Raw genomic sequence first — 17,534 nt, 5'->3', positions numbered from 1 at the left:
TGTACAGATGATAAAGGATTCTGAGCCACTTTCCATTAAATGATATGGCTTCAGCGGATAGTTTTCCCGCTTTGTCAAGCTGCAAAATACCTTCCGTTTTAATTGGGCATTTAGTGTGCTAGAAATTGTTTACAGAAAGAAGTTTATTTTATAAATGTGACCCATTCCATGTAATTACACCTTGATGTAGAACTCCTTCTCGGCACTTGGGAGCATGTTGTTAAAAGAGCCTTCGAAATGGGTCACTAAGTGGAAACAACCATTATTTGGGGGAGCCTATATCAGCATGTTAAAGATGCTTTTGATAAAGCCTTCAAAAGGTTAAAACCTGAACCTACATGTAGACACAAGCTGACATTGGAATCCACATCCGTATATCCCAGGGCAGAACTTGGTTCTGGTTATTTGGAATAATAAGACTAAATGTTTAGAAATCCATGTCTAACGAGGAAATGGATCTTTTAGCCTTGGGTCTCACTTCCTCAAATTTGTTTCTATTTCCAGATACAGTCAGTTGTCAGGTAGTGATGCTAGGTATTAGCTTTCTTTTTTGTCCAAAATGCAAAGAATACTGCTTGTTTACTTTTCACTCCCAAATAAACCTTGGGTCAATGGAAATACATATAAATAACACATATTACAGAATTTCTTCTAATCATATGCAATTCTACACCTTCATTCTCTTCTTTACTCAAAATTATTCTGATTCTGAGATATGAGTAAAGTCCTGGAATATGGGTCAATTTTTTTGGTCACCATATAGAAATGTATCAGTCAGTTCAAGTTGGAACACTTTAGCACTTGCCTATTTTCTCTGACATTAGATTTTCTTTACCAGACATTCCTCCATTTTATTTCTTCTGTGGAATATGGGATGAGTTGTGATTTTTCTCATTTTGATAGACAGGGATTAAGTCCATTTATTTCAAAAGTCCATTTATTTAAAAAGAAGAGAGAAAGAGGAACAGGGAAGGAGGCAGGGGTAGAGAGAGAGAGACTAAGACTTCCTTAGACAAAGTTGTGCAGTTGATGGGCTTGGGCTTTGATGACCATGACCTGTATTTCCAGTGTTTCTCTTCTGCCTTTCCTGGCAGAGATCCATCCTGAGTATCATGCCTCAGGGTCCCCATCCTTTATAAGGTGGCATATTACTTGACAATATCTATGTCATTGGCTGCTTTATTTGTCATATGCTATCTCCTACATAGCACGCCCAATGGTTCTACCAATTATACAAAGCCAATCCAGATTTTAAGTTAGACCCCCTTTCCTGGTGATGCAATGGTAGCAACTGCCATTTCAGTGCTTTGGAAACACATCCATTCCCTGAATCATAGGGTTTTCAGAGCCATGATTTATAGTCTTATTATAAAACATAGATATTAGTGGGAACTACTAAAATATTAAAGTATATCATTCTGAGTGGTAAACAAATTCTAAGGGGTTTCATAATCATGACTGCTGAATGTGATACGTGGAGTGAGATAATTGTAAAATGTGAATACTTAACATTTCCCCCAAATGGCCACAATTTTGAGATTTCTTAAGATTATCAAGGGAATAAATATAGAAAACTCCCAAATCTACAAACTTTCCCATCATAAGTTATTTATGAAAAGTTAGTTGTTTTATGATAAAGACATGTGTAATCTAATTTGTAAAACATTAAGTCACATAATTCATGGTGCCATTGGACATATCATTTCATATCATCAGGTTGTCACTTTAATGGTTTTAATGAGAAACTTCTTTATGTCATCAATTGTTGGCTGCCAGATAATAAATGTTAGGCTAAGTGCTTAGGACCCAGTTGATGATATCTTGCCTGCTGAAATGTTTTTAAAAATACTAACTTTATTTGACTAGAGAGATAACTACATTTTTTGGTAGGATCTAGGGAATTGTGTCTAAATATTAGTTTGCGTCAATATAAAGTTAATAGTCTCTTGGGGACTGAAAGGGGGTGCAATGACTTCCTTTTCCAGACATCTGGCTGCAGATACCATCAACAACTATTGTATATATAAATAAAAATTACTGTTCCATAGGAAAAAAAAAGCCCTGTCATTTACTGATCAGAGATTAGCGTATGACATTAATAGGACACAGGGAAATGCATTTCTAAAATATATGATCTAACTTTTCTTCCTTTATTTTCCCCATTCTCAGCAAATTTCTTTTTTATAGTAGTACACATTGCCCTCTTCGTTGGATTGTTCATAATTGAAATATAAATGTAGCGAGATTCTGTTCCATTTATCCCAATTCACCTTCACTTCTAAAATACCAAACCAGACTTTCAAATGAATGTCAAAACATATTACTTCTCTTGTAAAATGCATGTTATTTCAGGAGGAGCATCACATGAGTCGCTTACAGAGTGAAAAAGTTAGAGTTTTGACCTGTACACTAGATGAAGCTCATCTTTTTTTTTTTTTTACTTTTGTTTTTTAATGTTTATTTTTAAGAGACAGAGAGAGACAGAGCACTAGCAGGGGAGGTGCAGAGAGAGAGGGGGGACACAGAATCCGAAGCAGGCTCCAGGCTCTGACCTGTCAGCACAGAGCCCGACACTGGGCTTGAACTCACGAACTGTGAGATCATGACCTGAGCCGAAGCCGGCCGCTTAACTGACTGAGCCACCCAGACGCCCCTTAGCTCATCTTAATCCAGCACCTTAATCCAAGATATAGGCAGACTGATGTTGGTCACAGAATCGCTAAACTACCCGACTGGCAGATATCTCAGTCACTTCTATCTGTCCTATTGGGGTAACGTCTTCTTTTCAACTGAGGTCAAGTGCAATAAGAGCAAATATCATGAAGATGAAAGGGAGGATTCATGGTGGCTTTTAGTGGGAGTGTTTGCTAGCTGGACAGAAAGTGGTGTGTGTGTGTGTGTGTGTGTGTGTGTGTGTGGTGTCAATAAGTACCCTCAGTTGACTTTCCATCTTCCTTCTTTCCCTTTTCTCCACTCCAGTTCAATCTTCTTTTCATTTGACACCAGAAGCCAAAGGTGGGGGTGGCTTTTCAAGAGAAGCGTTCGGGTCACTCCTATTCTTTTTCTTATTATCTTTAAGAATGCCAGTGTTTAGTCATCAAGCCCATAGTGTATTTTCTTGTTTCTTGATAGTTTCCCCGAATTGAAATAGTTTGAAGTAATGTAATCACAATGATCTTTCTTCAAAAAGAGATATTTGCTGCTACTAAAGCAAGACACATTTCTCAACAGCCAATTGCTCTTAAATAAGTTGAAGGGCTTGTAGTTTATATGTGCTATAGATGAAAGCCGAGAATAATAGTCATGAGTAAACTATTTTCCATATAAAAGGAAAAGTGTTTCTAGAAGATATATCGCCACAGGAATCTCAGTGTCAGCGGGGCGGACACTCGAATGATTTAAAACCACTAGATAATGAAACTTTACTCCAATATTAAATGTACATAAATAAAACATTAATAATCATCACCCATGCACTTGCTATTCTTCCCAATAAATATATGCGATCATGACCCTTACCCTTGCTTGTTTCTGCTAAACAGCTTGAAGGCCAGAGGTCATTTTTCACTCAGACAGTTTATTCCGTGGAGGGTGGAATATCCAAATGATTCTCTGCAAGACACAATTAGAAGGAATAAATGCAAATAAAATAGTGTCATAAAATATTTCTGGATTGATTTTTAAGAAGGAAAACCCCACGCAAGACAAAAATGCTAATGCCCTGGCTGGAGGAGGATAATGACCGTATTCTGTAGGGACAGAATTTCCGCCAACCTCTCTGAGCAGCGGCATCAATTCCATATCTCTGCCCTGTGATCAGTATGTGTCAAAATCCTTCATAGTGACAAATGTGCTGTCCACTTGCATCTGTGGAGAATGTTTTAGCAGCTGAGTGATTATGAATCAAACCCCTGAGCTTATAGCCCCTACCGCCTCCCAACGCGTTCACATTTGTCGTCTGACAAGTAAATGTATCTTGACTTTCCTCTGAGATTTTTTGCACCATGTTTGATGAAAGACATTTGGCAAATTGGCAGTGGTACCCTGTACGTTGCAATTTGTAGCTAGCATTAGGAGTCCGGGCATGAAATGAGAGGGCAGACTCCAGGATAAAGGGAAAAAAGAGAGCTAACTACAACATGAATAGTCATTTGAAGAATCAGGCGTGCACTATATTCTTTGTAAGAAGAGCATCATGGTCAGGCCATTCTGTTAAGAGGTTGCTTCTCCGTAAGGAGCCAGTGGTATTCCATCCAGCTGCCCAGCCATGGAATACATATTTTGTTAATTTTCCTTTTGAGTAGGAAGTGATACCTTTTCTTTCGAACCTGAGCTCATAAATTAGGCCTTCAATTGTGTCCTGCCATTTCATCAGGGAAAGAATCATCCTCTTGGATTGAACAGTTGTTGGAATGTGCGGTTGTTGCCATTTTTATCCTTGTGTGGAGTCTCCTGGTCTAACACCCCAGCTCTTTGAGAAACACACAGAGTGCATATAGAGTGCAAACACCTTTTTAACAGCTTTCCAAGCTCTCTGGTGGCATAGTGCCTGAGAACCAAATAAATAATGGGTGAGTTGATTTAACAGGATGGCCTGAGAGTTTGCTTTTCTACTTAAAAATTCAGTAGTAAGCAGCTTCCAAATAAAATATGAGCCCTAAGGAAACTTAACATTTGGGGAGAGTTGAAGGAAAGGGGCGAGTCCTTCTAACTAAGGACAGTAAGGATCAAAGTAAATGCCACCCTCTGATTGTGACTGTCAAATACATATGCAAGTGGACAAAAACTTGAGGATTATAAGGAAAAGAAGTTAAGATGCTTGAGGGGAAGAATTAGGCAGGGTAGTTCTTCAAGATTATTTCTCTAAGAGTGAGGTTACGCTAACTACTCCCCTTATTAATGCCCATGCCAAGTTATACGACATGATCTATCATGAACTGTCATTTCAACTTGATCTTAATCCAGAACAAATTAATATTTCGTCAAAATTCTTTGTATATGATCACACTTAAAAATCTGGTATATCCAGATATTAAGTTAACATAGTCATAGGCAAAACACCTCTTACACATTTCTTTTTTTTTTTCTGCAGTACACCCATCTGGCTTAAACTGTAACTTTGGAACACTTGTTTTCCATGCTGTGAATTCTCTTCATGGAATGCCATGCTTCCTATGGTTTTTATTACCTAGGCAAGGCGTGCAGGACCTTTCCCTATAATTTCCACTTTACTGTTGATATCCATAACACAATACTAATGCTGTCTCTTAACGTAATAAACATCTAATTTGGCTTTATTATTGCTCATGTGTTTCATTGCTCAATTGTATATCAAATGGTCATAAAGTGGCCTAACCATGGTCTTATGAAAAAGTTCACTGAGCATTGTATAAGCATGATTCTACCTTAGTTATTTCCTAAATCCACGAGTCCTCTTGTTGTTTGTCTAATATTGGGCCACTACAACCTTTTTCTGCAGTCTACTGCCTTCAGCAGATTTGATGCTTCCCTTTTATTAATGATTTCTTGATTTGCTAGAGATGATTACAGAAGAAAAGATGTCAGACTAGTCCTTCATGGTCTTATGCTCTTGCCTTGCAGATGTCAGCTATTGAAAACATGGCAGAGAAGCTCGAGAACTTCAGTGCCCTGAAACCAGAGGCCAGTGAACTTCTGCAGTCAGTTCCCTCCATGTTCAATTTCAGAGCGCCTCCCAATGCCCTGCCAGAGAACCTCCTGCGGAAAGGAAAAGAACGCTACACCTGCAGGTAACTGCTAAGACAATTGTGGCTGACTTTCCAAACGTCTCCCCTCTGATTTCAAAAGACCCCGCCATTTGTTTGGGAAATTATTCGTGACTGGATGATTAAGAGTGACCATGATAGATCTCAAGTACTTCAAAGTACTCTTTATTTAGGGAGATATAAAAGTGGTGGTTTAAAAAAATTATTATTAAATGAGAATTTTAACACAGGCCATTTGGGTGTGATAAATGAGGTTGGAAACAGTCCAAATACTTGTTTCACTTTGATATTTATGAATTTTCTTTCATAGTTAATTATTTTCATGCAAACGTATAATACTACTGTCTTCAAGCATACATTTATTAATTGTCATGGCATTGAAGAATAAGGCCATTAACAAAGGACGAATAAGGTCGATAAGTGAAGAAAGCTAGTTAATAAGTTTCTTGTTACCCATCACTATTACAGTAAAGCTTGTTTTTTCTTTAATAAATTGTGCATATAATTTCTGTATTGCCTTCAGAAATTTGTGACATCTGACTCAGGCATATCAATTTATCTGCTCTTTGGAAAATGTGTCACTTTCTTTCCAGAAAAGCTTTTATAGGAACATACCTTGATGGATGAGGTCTTAGAATCTTGTCTGATCTGATACCACTCAATGTACAGAGTTGTCACTGTGGCTAACATATAAAATGAGTTGAAACATTTGAAATCTGTTTACATCAACCCAGAATCACAGACTCTTGTCATTTTTTTATCCCCTTGTCTGGTTCAGTTTTGTGACTATAAAGATATAGAGTTAATAAAAGAGGCGTATGGGGGTCATCAAAACTAAAGTCTATTTTCATAAACTGCTTGCTTATGCATGAGCAAATTCAACCAGATCTCATAATGCAGCCTTTATTTGTGGAGTTATTTATATCTGTAGAATGGCTTTGTTGCAAATTTTAAATACCAAAGACATGTGATTCCCATGCAAGATTAATTAAATCAGGAATACGCATCTGGCTTCTATGCAGCTTGAGTGAAATAAAGTCGATTGTGCTGACTTTCTCTTATAAACACGTTTCATAACAGATACTGTGGCAAGATTTTTCCAAGGTCTGCGAACTTAACACGGCACCTGAGAACCCACACAGGAGAGCAGCCTTACAGGTTTGACAATGATTTTTACTAAATATCTTCGTAAATATTATAGCAGTTAGAGTGGATTCATCCCTCTAATTGGAGGCTACTTTTTTGCATGCCTGAATGTATGCCCTTTTAGTTTTGAGTCAAAGAAGAATTGGCGAGTGGTTAGGATAAAAATTGGAAGAGTCCTAATGTTTTAAATCAAGGCTTCCGACATCTCAGTTTAAAAGGTCTAGCAGATGGGTATTGAGGAAGGCACCTTTTGGGATGAGCACTGGGTGTTGTATGGAAACCAATTTGTCAATAAATTTCATATATATAAAAAAAATAAAAATAAAAATAAAAGGTCTAGCAGTAACTAGGACAGAATAAGCATTTTAGAAATGTTAGCCATTTTAAAAATTATTTAAAAATTTATTTTAGTGCTCTCTTCTCAATAGTTAGTGCTGTATTAACTGACAGTAATCATAACACTGCAGCCTCCCTTTTCAAGCCTTAAATCTCTACTCTGAGTTGAGAAGCCATGTATAACTTTGTTTCCCCAGTACAGTTGAGTCAGTGTCCCCAGGTCCCATTACGAGGTTTAAGGAATAAACTTTAAACCTGGAGAGGAAGAAGAAGATGTGGAACTAGGAGTAGAAAAGATCAAATAGAATATATTGTAGGAAGAGGGGCAATTCTACCAACAATTTCTAAACTACCTCTTAGCTTATTCTGCTGAATGTCAAGATCAGCGATCTGACACATGGGACATGTGTCTAATTATAATATTATTATTTACCAAAGAATTAAAATCATCAACATCATCTTCCTTTTTACGATATAATCTACTTGTTTTATGTGCAATGCTTTGCGCCTAGTGTTAGATGCTCATGAATATTTGTTAAAGGATAAATGTTATTTATCTTAAGTCATATTGTAATTTGATTCTGCTTTGAAATTCTTATGCATTGCATATGTGTGAAATTATTTTTGTCTGCATGCTCACTTTTCACATTAAAATAAATAATTTCTCAGGTTTCAAAGATTTAAAATTTTTTTTTAATGTTTATTCATTTTTGAGAGAGAGAGAGAGCATATCAGTTGGGGAGGGCAGAGAGAGAGGGAGACACAGAATCTGAAGCAAGCTCCAGGCTCCGAGCTGTCAGCACAGAGCCTGATGGAGGGCTCAAATGCATGAACTGTGAGATCACGACCTGAGCTGAAGTCAGATGCTTAACCGACTGAGCCACTCAGGCCCCCAAAGACTTTTTTACATATAAGAATAAGCAAAGGATCAGGCCAGTGAATGCTAATGTGGAGAGGATTGAAATTTTAAGAGAAAACTAGAGAGACTTAAATTCAGAAAATAAAGTGTTTTCTTAAATTCTTTGCTTTCTTACATGTTTTATAAATTACTATTGGCAAGTCATATTTCTACTTTATATGTGATACAATGGCCTTTATATGATATTTCTAATTTGTATGTGATAGAATGGACTTAAAATAAAAAGTTTCAGAGAGATAGAAAAATGGCAGGTGGTAGGTGATTTCCCTTTTTGAGAAAATTTTTCAGACTCTAGGAATTCTGCTTAAGTGGAAGAAAGATTTCAACACTTACATTTTGTTATGGCCAGGGATCTGGTGTGCAACTGTATCATGCTCATTTTACTCTTTCTTTGTACCTGAATTACTGGTTTTATTCCCCATAAATGGTGCTATTATTGTATGTATATTTAAAAGAAAACAAGCCAGAATTTTTGCATAGCTGGAGATCATAAGCAGTTACTTATGTAGCTCCTCTGTTCCACAAGGGAAGAAATTCAGATGCATAGATGTTAACTGCCTTCTGTAAAGTCTGGTACTCAAAGATCCAGAATTAAAACCCAGTCATGGAGCTCCCATGTCAGAGTTTTTATCTTACACCATGATCTCAAAGGCTCCCATGATCCCCATGTTTACATCCAGATTCTGAATTGTGTATTGTTCATGACTGCGTTATGTATTCATTTTAGGAATTTTTGAAACTTAGACTCTTAACCATCTACTAATTTATTGGAGCAGAATGGAATGATTTTTTATTCGGGAGCACTCAAACCTTTGGCTAGGACATTAGCAGAGGAAAAATACAAAGTAACAGATGATTACTGTGTAAAATTTTCTTATTGGCTGATTTTATTTATATTAGAGTGGGTGATGTGTATTAGATTTGGAAAAGCCCCTTTGCATACGAGCAGAAAGTTGGAAGCATGTCAAAGACAAAATCTGTCCAACTCATGATGTATGAAGAAAATGTTTTGAGTGAAAAAATTTTAGAGCATTTGATGGGAGTGTAAGTTTTCTCTAGCGGTGTTTTCTAGGTTATTCTGTTTGGTACAACACAGTTGTGCTTATTGTATCATTATTCTCATTGTAGTGGGCTTTGGGAGTCAACAGAGTTATTACAGAGAAGCCCATGACTCATATATATATATATATATATATATATATATTCAAAAGCAGAGGCTAAAATATTATAACTACACTGAATGTGGGGTTTCACACACTTTTAAATTAATATTATAAGTGAAGAAAGTTGGGGAACCTCATCATGCCAGGGCGTTTAAGGGGGAAAATTAAATCAGTCGTTGAGCTGGTTTATTGATACTATGCCAAAGTAGCTAGTTTAACAGATTTATTTTCCTCACTGAACTGACTAGACTTCTGGCATCACGTAGAGACAGCCGAGGAAACCCAAACACTTCGAGTGGAATGGGGTGATTTCTGATGTAGAGCACTCGAACCACTGAGTCTGCATTTAGAAGTGGGAGGACAAGGGCCCTTCGCATATGGAAGAATAAGTTAAAGATTTTCTGGCTGCTAAGTTAGAAATTTTCACTTAGAAGTCATCTGGAGAAAGCTAATTTTTTCCCCCAAGCAACACACACACCCACAAAACCCCACACAAACAAATCATGCAATATTTACTTTAAAATGCCAAAGGAGAATACCCCATAAATTGCCGCTTTTCTTCTTTATCCATAAGAGCTAGGGGGTTGAGGGTGGGGAGGGGGAGGCATTACATTTTTATTTAGATTAAAAGAGAACTTCAAAATAATTTATGAATTTTTTTTTAATCCCATAGAAGGCAAAAACAATTAGCCAACTAATAATAAGTGCTTTCTTGGAAAACTGACCTGGTTCAGAAATGCCACAGACTCTTTCAGAAAAATAGAAATGGAAAACTGGGGGCAATAGGAAGAACGGAGATTAATGAAGACCTTTGTTTTATTCCAAAAGGAGAATTTAGTGCCACTCTTACTTTCTTTTTTTTAACAGATTGAAGTCTATTAGAGTAAAGGCTCTGTGGGTTTGTCATTGCTGCAGATTATGAAAATCAGTGTCTTTAGTATCAGAACAAGCTATTCACATTGCCTCAGTTTTAAAACTTTGGAAGGGTTGCTGCTCTTTTTGAGTATATAATGGAAATTTCTTTAGGATTATCCATTTAAAAAGTGAATTTACTAAGAAACTATTTAATCAGACTCTGCAATTTTGAATTTAAGAATGCTTTTTGTATTTTATTTGAAGACTACGTGAATTGTTTCATGTTTGTTTAGGAAGGATTTATTTGTATTGTTCTAAGCAGAAGATAAAATAATGCTACTGTTTCTTAATGTCCTTAATTTCATGAGGTTTATCTAAAATATGAAAACTGATGACTCTAATCCATTTTGGAGCAATCAAATCACCAATATTTTATTATTATTTTATGGTTTTTCATAAAGTCATGAAAATCTTTAAAGGAATCAAAATCTATGGGAATTGAAATCTTGACTCTGTGAATAGGATTCTTGCCTGTGCCTTTTCTCTAAAATGTTTTATGGGTGATAACTTTGGATATCTGGCTTTCTAGTCTTGAGAAATACCTTTCGATTTAGTTGTGAATATTTTCTCTGTGTTTATTTTTCAGATGCAAATACTGTGACAGATCATTTAGCATCTCTTCCAACTTGCAAAGGCATGTTCGTAACATCCACAATAAGGAGAAGCCCTTTAAGTGTCACTTATGTGATAGGTGTTTTGGTCAACAAACCAACTTAGACAGACACCTAAAGAAACATGAGAATGGGAACATGTCGGGTAGGTAATCAATTGTGTTATGAGGAGAGGATGGCTTAATTTCCTCATTTTAAAAGATAATTGTGAATAATATTGTATGTCCACTATACTTTAAAAAAAGAGAGATAAGTGTGATCTTTCTTCTCTCCTTCCACTTTGACACCCGAACCAGATCCTAAAATTTGCAACATGTTTCCCTTGAGATTATAGAATGATGTGAATGATGTGATTGTTGAATAATCTGTAACTTGGGGTCTTATTTGGATTGGTTTTTTATTCTGGATTCGTCTCAATTGTTAATTGCAAACAAAGAGAACCATGACCCAATCTCATAGGAGATGAATGAATCAAGATTTCCTAAACTGCAGGGAGCAGTTTTCCACCTGTTGTACAGAATGCGGACTCCAGGCATGGCAGGATTTCCAAAGTGGCATCCCAGAATACCATGCTCTGAGTATTAACTGAGAAACAGTGGCTGCTTTTGTAGGAGTTCTACAGTTCAGAGAATATCCCTCGAGTAACTTTGTAGGGATTAATGGTAAAAGATTGTTGACATGATCAGAGTAACCCATAGCAAATGATAGTGGTGTGCAGTTTGGGTTACAAATTCTGATGTAGAATTAAGTTAAAAGTATCAAAAAATTAGCCTTCCCTTAACTCAGACTTGCCAGCACATAGTTAGCAGGGGAAATGATAGTTTCTAGAGAATCAGGAAAATTACTTGGGGGCAAGGAAAGGAGCAAGCATGGGGTTCAGAAGAAAAGATTTTAAAAACAGAAAAAAGTTGAAGTTGTTCAAAGTAGTAATCTTTACCTAAGAAAATTGTTTTATGATTAATCCTTCCTTCCCGGTACAGGCACATTGCTTACGATATTTGGTGGCTACTACATAGAACTATATGCTGTGTGCTTTCCTCTAAGCCAAAAGTCAAATGATTGTGGTCTAAAGATACTGGATTCTAGAGACAAAAGTCTAATTCAGTGTAGAAAACTGGTGACACTTTCCAACCACATGCACCCTTCCAGAATACTCCCATAATTTTCTAATCAAAAGTATTTTAGAAAATAACTAAATGAGTTAAAAATGTAACATGTCCAAGTTCAATATTTATTTGTGGGCCCAGATTCTAACGTTATTCAACTGAGAGATGGTCTCACCTCTTATCGTGAATGTGTAGACTATTATGGTGAACTACTGGGTTGTAGATATCTTGTGCGAAAGCTAAACAGCATGAAGCAAATGTTGGTAGAAATTGGGCCACGTATAAGGTGTTTATAAATGTGTAAGTTGATAAAAACCTTACAACCATCCTTTGTTAAGGTATTGTGATTCTAATTTTATAGGTAAGGAAGCTGAAGATCATCCTACATACAGCAGATCCCTTATTGTCCCCTTAATGCTGTATCACCTCAGTCTCTGGGCTGGCGTGTCAAGTTTTACTCACTGCTTCATCCACTAAATCAGAATATAGAGTTTTTAGCATGTTTTCAGTCTTTCTTTGGTAACGTACTTTAACACAGGAGCAATAAATACATATTGATTGCAACCAGGACTGAGTATACAGTTTCTTCGGGCAGAATCTATTTAAGGCCTCTTTATAATTTGCCTCACCCTGTTTCCTCATAATATGAATGTCAATGTTCTCATGTCACGGTGGGAATGAGAGGAAACTGTGGGAGAAGCACCTTTGGGAGACTGTACCTCATGATTTCAGTGGTTCAAAATATTCTCCCGGGGACTTTCATGGGCATGTATGTGGTAACTGGGGAAGACTTTGGCCTCCTAATGTTACCATTGTTAATATTCAAAAGAACCTGTGTTAGGAAACACTGATCAGATGAAGAAGAAACAAGGTTCAAAATAAGTTGCCATGTTGATAATAGTCTTTTTGACAAAAGGCTCTCTCCCCTCAGGTACGGCCACATCGTCGCCTCATTCCGAACTGGAAAGTACAGGCGCGATTCTTGATGACAAAGAAGATGCTTACTTCACAGAAATTCGCAATTTCATTGGGAACAGCAACCACAGCAGCCAGTCTCCCAGGAACACAGAGGAGAGGTAAAGCGGGGTTTTTCCTTTTTAAACTCTATAAAATCAATACGTTCCAAATAGATTTGCTGTGCTCACTTTGGTGAGCACCACCGATGGCTGGCATTTATTTAGTGCAGGTTAAATACTAAATGCTCTTTTAATCATTTTACATGTATGAATTTAATTATCATGATAACCCAATGAGGTAGCAACCATTACTATGGAATTTTATCAGTGAAGGAATGAAGATATTGAAGGTTAGATAACTTGCCAGAGGCCACATAAGTAATTAACAACTGGGACTCAGCCTGGGCTCTCTGGTTCCAGAGCCCATGCTTTTACCACTATTCTGCCCTGCTTCTCTTGATAACTAATTAGAATATTTTACCAAAACTTGCCAAGCAGAAGGGAAGGCCACCACAGGGATTCAGTTGATTCAGTAGTGGTTACTATTACATATCATATGTATATTACAGATAATATGTGAGTATATCTATCAGTGTGTATATATGTATATGTATCTATCAGTATGTGTAATATATATATCTGTATATACATTTGTGTGTGTGTATACATGTGTACATATCTATATATAAAACACCCATTGAAAATAATGTAAATAGCTTTTACATAGAAATAAGGTGAGGGGGCGCCTGGGTGGCGCAGTCGGTTAAGCGTCCGACATCAGCCAGGTCACGATCTCGCGGTCCGTGAGTTCGAGCCCCGCGTCGGGCTCTGGGCTGATGGCTCAGAGCCTGGAGCCTGTTTCCGATTCTGTGTCTCCCTCTCTCTCTGCCCCTCCCCCGTTCATGCTCTGTCTCTCTCTGTCCCAAAAATAAATAAAAAACGTTGAAAAAAAAATTTAAAAAAAAAAAAAAAAAAAAAAAAAAAAGAAATAAGGTGAGACTTCTTGATAAGATTCTCTCACTACCTGTATGCTCTCAGGTGAATGAATATTCATTTAATTTCAGTATGTTTGTTTCACTGGGTGTGATCATCCTTGTTTTCAGTGACCTGGTGCCCTGGCTACCTCTTGTTATCATCAATGTCAAGCGTGTATGGCTTAATTCAAAAAGAAAATTTTTAATGCTGCTGATAATAATAATTAACATTTATCTAGTGTTTCCATTTTATGTGATGTTAATGAAACATTATTTTACCAAAACCCCAGGATTTAATTTTTCTTTTCTGTAAGTTATAATTAAGTATCTGATATTGAGAGCTAGATTTTTCTGAACATAACTATCCAGTAGCCTATTAGATTAGGATGTTACATAGTCAATTTTAATGTCACATGGAATTAGTTAATGAAGTTCTATTACTTTTCATCCAACAAGTATTATTGTTTGTGTCCTCTATTTTTTGATGCTGTGAAGAGTCAAATAATTATTTTAGGTAGTTTTTACATTAAGGTAAGCTTCAAACAAACATCATTTCCCAAGATAACAAAATTATATGACCAATTCTGTTCTTCAACTTGTATAAAGCATGTGTATGGAAAAAGGAGAGAAGATCTGCTATTACATGACCCTTCCCAGCTTCTAAGAAGTCTGATAAGAGCTATGACTTTGTGCAGTTGGACATATCTTCCCCTCTGCTTGCCCATTTGTGTGTGTGTGTGTGTGTGTGTAAAAGAGAGACAGAGAGTGTGAGAGAGGGAGGAGGGAAGGAGGGAGAGGAGGCAGATGATCAGAAATACAAAGTAGTAAGAACAAGTAGGTAAGAGAGTTACCAAATTACATTTTGATAATGAAATATACATGATACAAAAAGAAATGTTGAACAGAAACCACCATTTGGGTTCTGAGATGCCTTTTCAGACTTTCTAGCCCTTACTTGGAAATTTGTGAGCCTGCATAGAGCTGCGACATCTGGTTTCAACATGTCCAAACAGCACAGAAGTAAGAAGATTGAGTCATTTAACCCCCCTCCACTCCTATCGGGGCTACTTTTGATGAATCATTTATCCCCCATAAATTGCCACATTTGAAAGCATAATTAACAAATAGTTTTTTTTAATCATGTTGGCTTTGTTACTTTTGGTTTTCATCCATGCATTCTTTGGTTCTTTTACTTTTTCTTTCATTTTTAAAAAATAACAGTTTCAATCCATTCAAGCAAGCAAGTTGGCAGTATGTCTGGAAACTAATAATTTATGTCTGTGCAAAACATGTTTTCATCATTCTTTGATAAAAGAGGTTAAGAGATTGGCTGTATAAAAAGGTTAGCAATGGTAATATGACTGTTTTTAAGATTTTTACTATGTATATCTGTCACACCCAACATTGTTTTGTTTATTTATTTACCCTGGAAAATCTAAATATTAAATTATACTCCTTTTTGTTACGTGGGAATGTGATGGATACATTGCTGATACCTAATCTCCCATGATCTGAAAAATCGTTCCATTAAGTGTGAAAATCATACATTTCTGTAGCAATAACTTAAATTTCAACAAACTTTCTGAATTTGGGGAAGTGTTGTAACTTCCCTGGTCAGGGGCGCCTGGGTGGCGCAGTCGGTTAAGCGTCCGACTTCAGCCAGGTCACGATCTCGCGGTCCGTGAGTTCGAGCCCCGCGTCAGGCTCTGGGCTGATGGCTCAGAGCCTGGAGCCTGTTTCCAATTCTGTGTCTCCCTCTCTCTCTGCCCCTCCCCCGTTCATGCTCTGTCTCTCTCTGTCCCAAAAATGAATAAACATTGAAAAAAAAAATTTAACTTCCCTGGTCATATATCTTTAAAAAGAGGAGGTTAGGAAGAGATATTCTGTAGTTCAAAGCATTTGTAATCAATTTGAAACCAAGTTAAGTTTGACTTTTATTTATATATATATATTTTTAATGTTTATTTATTTTTGAAAGAAAGAGACAGAGCGTGAGTGGGGGAGGGGCAGAGAGAGGGGGAGACACGGAATCTGAGGCAGGCTCCAGGCTCTGAGCTGTCAGCACAGAGCCCAACGCAGGGCTCGAACTCACAAACCCTGAGATCATGACCTGAGCCAAAGTCCGTTGCTTAACTGACTCAGTCCAGGCACCCCTAATTTTGACTTGTAAATATGACAGTGAAACTTAAATTCAATTTTTACATTCTTCATGTTTATTTTAAAGCCTGAGAAGTTTGTCTTCGTTTTATAAATGCTCTCAAATGTATTCAACTGGGACTTCTATGTAATTAAACTCTTTTTTATAATTAAACTTTTGAATCACATAATACAGTCCTTGCAACCACAAACTAAAGTATTACAAATGACTTTTAAAAGATAATATTATTCTTGCGTATCATATTAGACATGCATACTAAGTAAGCTTCAAAAGATATTTGCATAATTACATTTTTAGATAATTTCCTACCCCAAAGTTCTTCTGGGAAACAAGGAACTTTTTACATTCAGACCTTCAAGGATAATTTGAAAACAGTACAAATAAGTGAGCTCTCAATCATTTCCAAGTTTGAGCAGGATGTCTAAGTGGCATGTACCACAAATATCACCTAGAAATAACAAATACCGGTTGGTTCCTGGCAGCTATCTTAGCATTTTCTTTGAACCCTTAGATTCATTTTAGGCATGTATGTTGAAGCATTGGTCATTATTTTGCAGGGATCTGAGTTTTCCAGAAACCTATTATTTTAATTGGTGGGCACTTCTATGGTAATTAGATGACATTTTGTAGAACAAACATTGATATGCTTTTTATATTATATATAACAATATCATTTATCAGGAACACTCTGATAAGGAATAAGAATCTGAGATTGTTTTTCCAGCTCTGCCACAAGCTCCGTTATCCTCTGAATAATCACCCAATTATTTTTTTCTTCATTTTCTCATTTGCGAATTACATTATTTTCCCATGGTTGCCATAAAGCATAAACAATAAAAATTTCTCGTGGAAGTGCTGGAAATCTAAACAGTTAGGAAGACATGATAAGAAAGCTAGCTGCGCATTTAAAAAGGAAACCAATAATTGGACCTGTTGCTTTTTTTTAATGCTTTTGAAAGAATGAACGGCAGTCATTTTAAGGATGAGAAAGCTTTGGTGACCAGTCAAAATTCAGATTTACTGGATGATGAAGAAGTAGAAGACGAGGTGTTGTTAGATGAGGAGGACGAAGACAATGATATTACTGGAAAAGCAGGAAAAGAACCTGTGACAAGCAATTTACATGAAGGAAATCCTGAGGATGAGTATGAAGAAGCCAGTGCCCTGGAGATGAGTTGCAAAACGTCTCCAGTGAGGTGAGTTAGTAAATAAGCAAGAGCAGATGCATATATGGCAGCAATTCCTTCCGCTTTGCTTTTCCATGAGGACAACATTTCAGGTGCTAGCAGTTTATGAGTAATGAATCATAAGAGCAAAGCTGAGTTAACAAGGCATGTTTGTTGTATTCATTTTGATTAGATGAAAATAAGGTGGCCATCAACATAATCCACAAGACTGCAAATACATTGCTGTTTGGGAAACTCTAACCTGAGATAGATGTATAAATGAAAATTAAACGAGTACCCAGTCATTTATTTAGACCCTACCTGTAAAACACCAAGTAAA

General features: G+C 36.7%; 1 protein-coding gene across 5 annotated transcripts in view; it reads left to right on the top strand.

Annotated features, from left to right (window-relative positions):
- Positions 1–17,534, top strand: part of MECOM (MDS1 and EVI1 complex locus) — a 46,350-nt gene that overhangs the window by 24,316 nt on the left and 4,500 nt on the right. For all 5 annotated transcript variants that reach the window (XM_047099731.1, XM_047099730.1, XM_047099729.1 and 2 more), the window contains 5 exons: positions 5,602–5,768; positions 6,825–6,902; positions 10,810–10,979; positions 12,872–13,016; positions 16,988–17,224. In XM_047099731.1, coding sequence (XP_046955687.1) covers positions 5,602–5,768; positions 6,825–6,902; positions 10,810–10,979; positions 12,872–13,016; positions 16,988–17,224 — 797 coding nt within the window. The remainder of the gene's footprint in view (positions 1–5,601; positions 5,769–6,824; positions 6,903–10,809; positions 10,980–12,871; positions 13,017–16,987; positions 17,225–17,534) is intronic.

Source organism: Lynx rufus, unplaced genomic scaffold (genome assembly GCF_022079265.1).
Source record: "Lynx rufus isolate CCGP_SWC_20201006 ecotype Redwood Valley unplaced genomic scaffold, mLynRuf1.p SCAF_5, whole genome shotgun sequence".
NCBI classification, from domain to species: Eukaryota; Metazoa; Chordata; class Mammalia; order Carnivora; family Felidae; genus Lynx; species Lynx rufus.
This window is presented reverse-complemented; position numbering and strand designations above follow the sequence as displayed.